Here is an 8,369-nt window from a genome sequence, read left to right on the forward strand (position 1 = left end):
ACTGAGACTTGAAGTTGGATACTCAGGGCGACCGGAGTTCAGTTCAAGGCGACGAGACTGCTGAAATGAATTGCTGTCACAGCTGGATTCATCAAGAGCGTCCAGACTGCTGCTTATTCAGTGGTGAAATTTCATCTGTCAGAAATGACAGAAGCTTAGATTCACTGAGCTTCACAGACGCGGCTGTTGGATTTTGAAAGGACTATAAACACAGAGATTCAGTCAGTTAATCATCAGAAAAGTTTATTAGATGTGCTTTGGTTTGTTGTTTAAGGAGTCTAATGAGAAAACTGTTTAGAGATGCAACGATGTATCAGGCAAACATATCAGCTTTGATTGTTGTAGAAAATCCTGAGACCAGGCTTCAACTCATACAGAAATACTAACTCAAGAGAGCCAGTTATCAAAGCAGAGACCAGAGTTCTGAGATTTAGCTGTTTTTTTAAAATAAATAATATAATTTGTGTAATATAATGACATAAACTGGAGAGACAGCACCGCTCCAACAGTAGATAGCATCAACAAGTTTGAACATAAAAGTCACCAGTTTCTTAGAAGAACAAAATGCTTTTAAAAAAAAGAAAGAAGAAGAAACAAAGAGTGGAATTTCCAAATTAAAAGTTGGATCATTTCCACTCTTACTTATTCAAAATAAAAGCTTCCAACTATTTATTGGATGTCATCAAGGTGCTAACAATGGGAGATTTTTCAAATAAAGGCCTTAACAGTTAACTGTTGAAAAAACAACAACAAAAACCCACCAGTGTCAGATATATCTCTGATATTCAAAACAAAAATCTCAAGTTACTAAGAATAATAAAGGAATTTAATTGACACTCACTTTTTTCAAAGATGAAACCCTCTAAATACTTATTGAAGATCAAGATAATTTAACACTGTGAAATTTTCTAAATAAAACCCCATAGGTCATTTTAGAAAATTAGCATGATGCTCAGAAATATCGCCATTTTCAGAATAAAAACCTATTTACCACCAAAGTTTTAGCAGCAAGCCACAGACCAAAATCCCATAACAGCAACAGTCCCACAGCAATTTCTCCAGAAACTGCATGGCTTATTTTAATGCTCCAAATGGATATGTGGCAACAGTCAACAAAGTTCTTGATTTGGAGAAACAACACATTCAGAAAGAAATTGTCTTTTAAAACCACCAGACAAACCTGACAAAAGCAGTCGTTTTTACCTCACAGAAAACAGGACCAGCTCATTGTTCATCCACTTTGTGTGTTTAAGTTCTGAATTAACGTATTATAACACTGAGAAGTGGTAGACAAACAACTCCTGTGTTTTAAGGGGTAAAATCACTGCTTTTATCAGTGGAGCTTGGTAGAGTGTAACTGCTTCACTTCCTCAGCAGGAAGAGCTGTCGGGCAAGAGGTAAACCGGTAACAATGTTCCAAATATAGGCTGCACTTAAACTGATATTGATTTGTTATTGGTGGCCAAAAATCTGCTTTGCCGCTGACTGTGCTCACAGATATAAACACAGGTCAAATGGCTTCCAGGTCATCCACAGAATATATTTATCATACAGAAAAATGGCTCTGTGCATGATCTCTTGGGACTTCACCAAATAAGCAGAAGCCACATCTAAAAATTCCCCTCTTATTGATGACTGCCATTGGCTAGGAGGATGGCAATTTCCGATGGCAGTGTTTGATGTTTATCTTTTGTTTCCCATCAATTTTGTGCCAAATAAATGTTCAAAAACATTGTGATGTAAGGATAAAAGACTTTAAAACTGTTGATAATGAGAATGTATTTGTTTCTCTTGTCGAAAACGAGGATAGATGACATCAAAGACAACAAAAAAAAAAAAAGAACACACACACACACACTTCAAAGGTGCATGCCTAAAATTACAAATTAAGCTTTAGGGTGTACAAACAACAAGTGATGCAGCACAAGATTAAAAACAATGTCACCCAGCATCTTGATCTGAATATAAACTATATTTTACAATGTTTGGTTGCACAACATGAGTTTGTATTGATGGACTTGCAAGTGGCCCTGGAGTTTAAAAGGTTAAATTGATTACAGTTCTAAAAGCCTGTAATAAAATTTAGTCCAAACTGAGAAGGCATAAAAATAACTGAACTCAAGCATTAATGACCTCCAGGGGGACTTTATCTTAGACAAGGCTCCTCTCCTGCTGGCTGCATGCCTGCACTTTGCAGCTACTAACAGCACTAGGGCATGCAGCAGCGGTAACTAGTAGCAGTCACAGGTATAGACATGCTATCATCAATATGGAGCAGCTGAATTTTGATGACGGGAATTAAGGGATGAGAATGCTCCACTTCTTTATTTACAATAGCAATGATGAACGGCATTTTTTCCACAGATTAGAGACAACTTGAAATGATTGAGAAAAAAAAATACTAAGACATGCCATTAGTATTCCAGCCAATGCATAAATTAGGCACAGTCACAGTCTCCTGCAGTTTTGTGAAAGACTGTAGTCAGCAGATTTAAGAGAATGTATTATTAAGATAAAAATGAATGCTTCACTTCGACGTACTAAAAGGTTATGAAAGTATATGTCCTATGTGTCTCCCTTATGGGCAGATCAAATGAACAAAGCTACAATAAGAAACAACAGAATACACCAGGAATGAAGAGGCGATAACAGAGGGCCCGTAAACAAAAGGAGGTTAAATATTATGTGTCAGGGACCTTGACCCCGTAAAGCCCAAAACTTGCCCTAAAGCAACCATGGGGAAGGAAAAGAGGCATAAAATGTTCTCATGTCTAAGCATTAGCCAAAAGCCTACAGGTGCCGTTTTTTGGATTAAACGCAGATGGGGGATTGCCATGTGGCTGAGCCCTGAATAAAGTGAATTACAAAAACCCAGACGAGACCAGACAGAGCCTGGATGACTTTTTGAAGACCAGTGAAGGTTAGAAAGGACTCAATCTGAGCTATAATCCATGGTCGCTGGAGGGAACATAACAGTGACCTTTCAACTACAAATAACCACCATTTTAAAAGGCAGCTTACAGATACCTGGCACTTTTGGTGGCTCGTTGACTTTAACAGAGAACTTTCTACTCTTTGAATGCAAAAGATCCGTGTGCTGAAACCGTGGTTCTCAACGTGTGGCCCACGGGCCAAAGACAGCACATGGCAATGTAGAAAGAGTGAACACATTTCATTCATCCACATTTTATGTCATAGGATACCAAGTGAACATTTCTCATTATCTTTAATTGCCATTGTAACTAACTAAATCTTGTTAACTAATATTTCCAACTGGTGTCAGAAAAATAAATCTTATGGACACTGAAAGTGTTTGACGAGCTCCTTTTTCCATGTGCCGGCTCCATAAACCGATATTCTAAACTCTGACAAGAGGTTTCTCTGAAATGAAATCTCTTTTCCAAGAGAGACCAGACCAACAACACATAATGATTACGACACACCAGCAAAATGCCCCAGTACTGAACTCCACAGCCTACCTGACTTTTATTGCTGACCATGTCCATCCCTTTATGACCACAGTGTACCCATTTTGGACAATGCACCATGTCACAAAGCTCAAATCTGCTCAAACTGGGAACATTACAATGACTTTACTGTACTCAAATGGCCTCCACAGTCACAGATCCCAACCCAACAGGGGACCCTTGGAAAGTGGTGGAATGGGAGATTAGCATGGAGGATGTGCAGCTGATAAATCTGCAGCAACTGTTTAATTCTATCCATGTCAATATGGACCCACATCTCTGAGGAGGGTTCTTAGTTCTAAAGGAAAAAGAAGGTCCAATTTGGTACAAGCATACTAAAAATAGCTGGTGAGTGTATATTTACATATTCAGTGTAATTATGCATTAAGAAAGTGAGTTTCTGAATCTCTTAACAACATAAAACAATTAAAGTGAGATGCAACTTTACAACCCTGCTAAAACTGACTTGTGCTTTTGAACTGTGATTGCTTGTGCTGTGAGTACAACCTGGGTGTCAATGAGTGCAATCACAACAAAAATCACTATGGGGGTAAGAACTGAGCCAAAGGGGAAAGAGTCAGGATGAAGAGGTAAAAGAGTTAAGAGGACTCTTCAGCACCATGGACAGTTCACAAGGCTCATAAAACCAAGTCCTCAATAGAATTCCTCCTAAATCAATCTGCCCTGCACACTTATTCGCACATGCTCTTTTATCACCTCATTTACTAATAGGCGTCCTTTGCGCTCAATGTCATTAACAGTAGTGCTCGGGGATAAAGTCATCTTTATTCTAAGTTATAAGTTATAGCGTTAAAGAAATGACCTCCTTTCACACACACACACACACACACACACACACACACACACACACACACACACACACACACTCCTATGGTTACCAGCTGCTTTGAAGGTGTCTGGTTACATACGAGCTTCCTAGAAGTAGTAGTTTAAAGCTGACACTCCAGTGTTGCTACAGCACATGCGTAGAATTATTACAAAGCTGCTTTCAGTGGACAAAATTAATTCCCCTGAACACATCGGAGCTTGTTAGTGGCAAGAGGTCAATTTCAGACACAGAGGCCAAACACGTAATTAATACGAGACGGGAGATAATCATACACGGGATATCGAGGTCTAGAGCAGAAGTAGTTCCCAGGAGTTCGTGCCAGTTCAATGTTGCTGGGAGCTAACAACATATATTAACAATACATATATTGTTTATTATAAAGAGAATTTTGCTTCGGCTGTGTAAGAAAAATAAGAAAAATGCAGCGCTTACCTTCACTGCTTCAGCATGGGTGACTTTATCGAAGACTTTGTCGTTGACTTTCATAATCTGGTCACCGACCCGGAGACCCTCTTTCTCCGCCAAGCTCCCGGGCTCAACCAGGGACACGTAGATCCCGACTCCGTGCTCCGAGCCGCCGCGAATGCTGAAGCCCAGGCCCTCGTTGCTCTTGTGCCGCTTCATGGTGACCTGGCGCAGCTCACCGGGCGGCTCGTGGATAAAGTTCCTCCCGAGAAGAGGTACCAGGGGAGCTGTCCCGTCGCTGCTGGTGCTGAAGCTGTCCGGAGAGCCCCGCAGCGCCACTTGAAACTCGGGGGGGTTGTTTGGAGAGAAATGCCCCGGGGGCGTCGGGCTAGCGCTGAGGAATTCGCCCGGGGACGGCTCGGCGTGTCCGTTGCTTGCAACTAAATCCGACTTTAAGTAAAGGCCCTCCGAGGTGTACTGCTCGAAAAGGAGCTGATCGGAGCGGGGGATCACCAGCCGCAGCATGGGCAGAAGTTGCCGTTTGCTGGGAGCGTTGAGGATGACATTGAGGGTCTGCACCAGGTCGTACACGTTGCGTTTGGAGTGGTAGACATTCAGGCAGTGGATGAACTGCTCCCTCTCGAAATCGTTGAGCAGGAGATTGAGCGCGTTGTGCAGCTTCCTCACGTTAGCTGACAGCGTCCGTGCGCTGGACGCCACAGAGTTTGCCGAAGAGCTGAGCGACATGCGCTCCAGGTCGGTGCTGCTCATCCTGGCGGTGTGACCGGGACACGGCACCACACTTCTGCGGGGTTAGAGAGCGCACATAACGGGATGGACGCGCGGGATCAGACCGGCGCTTGGCATCACGACCACTGGAGCACTTGCAGCGTGGTTATACCCATGCTCTCCGGTACCGACAGATGAACCACTTCAGGCTGTTATTCTCGCAAACACGAAAGAAGTTCAGAGAATTATGCCCAACTCAATGTCAGCGTTCACCCAAATTATCTCGCTAATATTGATTAGATATCGCTAACAGTATTCCGCAAACTTCACGCGCAAACAGAGCGTCGCGGCTGGGAATGCAACAGCCGCGTGGAAAACTCGCCCCACTCCGTCAGTGAGCTTACTAATATGCCACGTAAAGCTCTCAGCCTGCGTGTCATCAGCTGCCGTCTTATTTTCCAGGAGGTCAGGTGGCTACCGAGCTGCCGCTTCTCTGGTGTCCGCCTCGCCGTCAACAGCCCCACTCCAGTTCAGAATAAACACCGGATCTGAAAATTACACGCATTCAGTCCAACAAATTCGGCAAAAAGGAATAACAATTCCTTCGATGAAGAAAACAGAAAAGGATGAAAACTTATTTTTGGGCTCTTGCCCCGCGTCCCGAGGAGTTCAATACCCCGCTGTGGTCACTGTTTTACTTCCAAACGACTTCAAGCTCGCAAAAAAATCTATCTATGCACATCCACACGGAACAAGAGAGCTTTGTTGGTTTTTGTTTTTATTATCCGTTTGCTTGAAGTGCGGCGGTGACCTGCAGCTCAGAGTCCGCTTGCCAAACGTTACTACAGCAACTGAGCAAAGACTGGTGGATCTCTCGCGTCTGACGGTCCCCTGTCAGGAAATGACGCAACCTCATGCAGCCAATTAGTAGGTGGGAATTAGCAACATGCACTCGTGTCACAACTGACGCCAATAAGTTAGTAAATGGATCTTTAATTAGACACAACAATAAACTGCTCTTTACTCAGGGGCGTTTGAAGGATTTTATAAATGGGGTGGCACAAGAGGATCCAAGAACAAAGTGCCAACAAACACATGAATGTCTGATTGGAATTTTTTTTTTTTTTTTAACGTGGAAAACTGGTTTAGAAAAAAATTGGTTTTATTTATTTGTGCAGCTCTGTGCCCTGATGCATATGGTATTATATGAAAAGTGGCTCTATACAAGAGTCTGATCTTTTACATGTAGCTGTCTTGCATAATGGTGAAACCTTAGGCAGTGAAAAAAATAAAAAATAAAGACAGAAACAGTCAGTTCCATGTTTTCTGTTTATGTTTCAGGCGGATATGGTAGCTAGAAATTACCACATATGATTAAAACAGCGCAGTGCAAAGTTATCAGCAGTTTGTTTGGTTAGCAAGCTGCTGTACAGGTGAAGCACACACGACTACACATGATCTGGCGTGGAGCTTCATATCTGCTTGAAATAATAAATGTATTACTATTACTATTATTTTGCCGAGTGTAAAAACAGTCTTTATAACTACCATACTATAAGATTTTTTTGTGTAATTTACCATTTTAAGGCTTTAGATTAGGGCTGAGACAAACTAGGGCAGGGGTAGGGAAGGTTAGTCCTCGAGAGGTTCCTGCAGGTTTTAGATCTCACCCTGGGTCACCACACCTCAATCTAATCATTCAACGAAGGATTTCAAACACATGACCACTAAACACATAAATGTATGTGTGGTCTTTGATGTGTGATAATGTGGGGTTAAATGAATAAGGCCCCACTCACACAGGCCACTTTCAAAGTCAAAATACACAACTTTTACTTACTTACTTTTATTTCTGATTTTTCACGTTTTACTACCGCTGGGTTAGTAGTTAGAGAATATTTGTAGAAAAATATGAAAAACTACAGGAAACCATGAAAATCTGCTAGCAACAAAAGCAATGACTACGAGGCATTTGTTGCAATACTTCAACCAGTGACAGATTCAGCAGTTCTTCTTGTAACCACAGGGACTGCCCCCTATTGGCCAATAAATACAAGCACCTCTACAGTGGCTTGACTTTTCAGACTTGGGATCTACGTCCATTTATTTAATACAGTCTGATGGTATTGGTATTACTAGGTCTGGGTAATCAAAGCCACTTAGTGCAATGCTTTGTTATCAAATCACCATTTATTATGATGTTTATTCAGTGATTTCAGGAACCAGATTAACATATGAAATAATTTGTGGGTCTCAGAGTCATCTTATGACATGACAAAGGAGAGAAAATATATTTTTGTCACAATAAAAAGTTTCAGCATTTTCTTACTGGTCTTGTCAGCTCTAACCTAAAAGTTTCACTGTACTGACACAAAAAAGACCTTTAAAGTGTTTTATATCTTAAATCTCACTTTGCAAAAGAAAAACAACACACAGCATCAACTCAGTGTATCTGTCTCTGATTTTTTTTCCCTGTAATCCACCTTTTCTGAATAGGAATTGATCTTTGTCTGCAGGTCTCTCTCTGGAGTTTAACTTGCAATCCTTGATCCATGAAGCCTCAAGCTATAGCCAAAAGGAGTAAAGTGGACTTGAGCTCGGCTCCCAGAGTGATCGATCACAAGAACAAAACTGTGACGACATCAACTGCAAAATAAAACCCTGTGCTCCAAGGCCATTGTGTTGACAAATGGCGGTGTGCAGTTTTGGCAGAGCTTCAGAGCTGAGTCTTCCTTTAAAACTGAAGCCAGTGCAGATATTCATTCCACTTTATTAACCAGTAACTGAAGTGGTGGTAAGGCTGACTGCTCTCAGAAAAAGAACCATTGTGACATTTTAATTTGAAATTATGATCCTGGGTGTGCTGGGTGACAAAATTACTAATGTCAAAGTAATTAGTGAGGTTTAAAATGGACCAA

General features: G+C 41.6%; 1 protein-coding gene across 5 annotated transcripts in view; it reads right to left on the bottom strand.

The window, feature by feature from the left end:
- whrna (whirlin a) overlaps positions 1-6,315 on the bottom strand; it is a 241,723-nt gene extending 235,408 nt beyond the window's left edge. For 2 of the 5 annotated variants that reach the window (XM_085164930.1, XM_085164929.1), the window contains exon 1: positions 4,750-6,314. In XM_085164930.1, the coding sequence (XP_085021056.1) occupies positions 4,750-5,493 (744 nt within the window). In that variant the 5' untranslated portion in view covers positions 5,494-6,314. Of the gene's footprint in view, positions 1-4,749 lie in introns of all 5 variants that reach the window. The other 3 variants (XM_085164932.1, XM_085164933.1, XM_085164928.1) reach the window with 2 other exon arrangements.
- Between the last annotated feature and the right edge of the window lie 2,054 nt (positions 6,316-8,369).

Source organism: Neolamprologus multifasciatus, chromosome 7 (assembly GCF_963576455.1).
Source record: "Neolamprologus multifasciatus chromosome 7, fNeoMul1.2, whole genome shotgun sequence".
Classification (NCBI taxonomy): Eukaryota; Metazoa; Chordata; class Actinopteri; order Cichliformes; family Cichlidae; genus Neolamprologus; species Neolamprologus multifasciatus.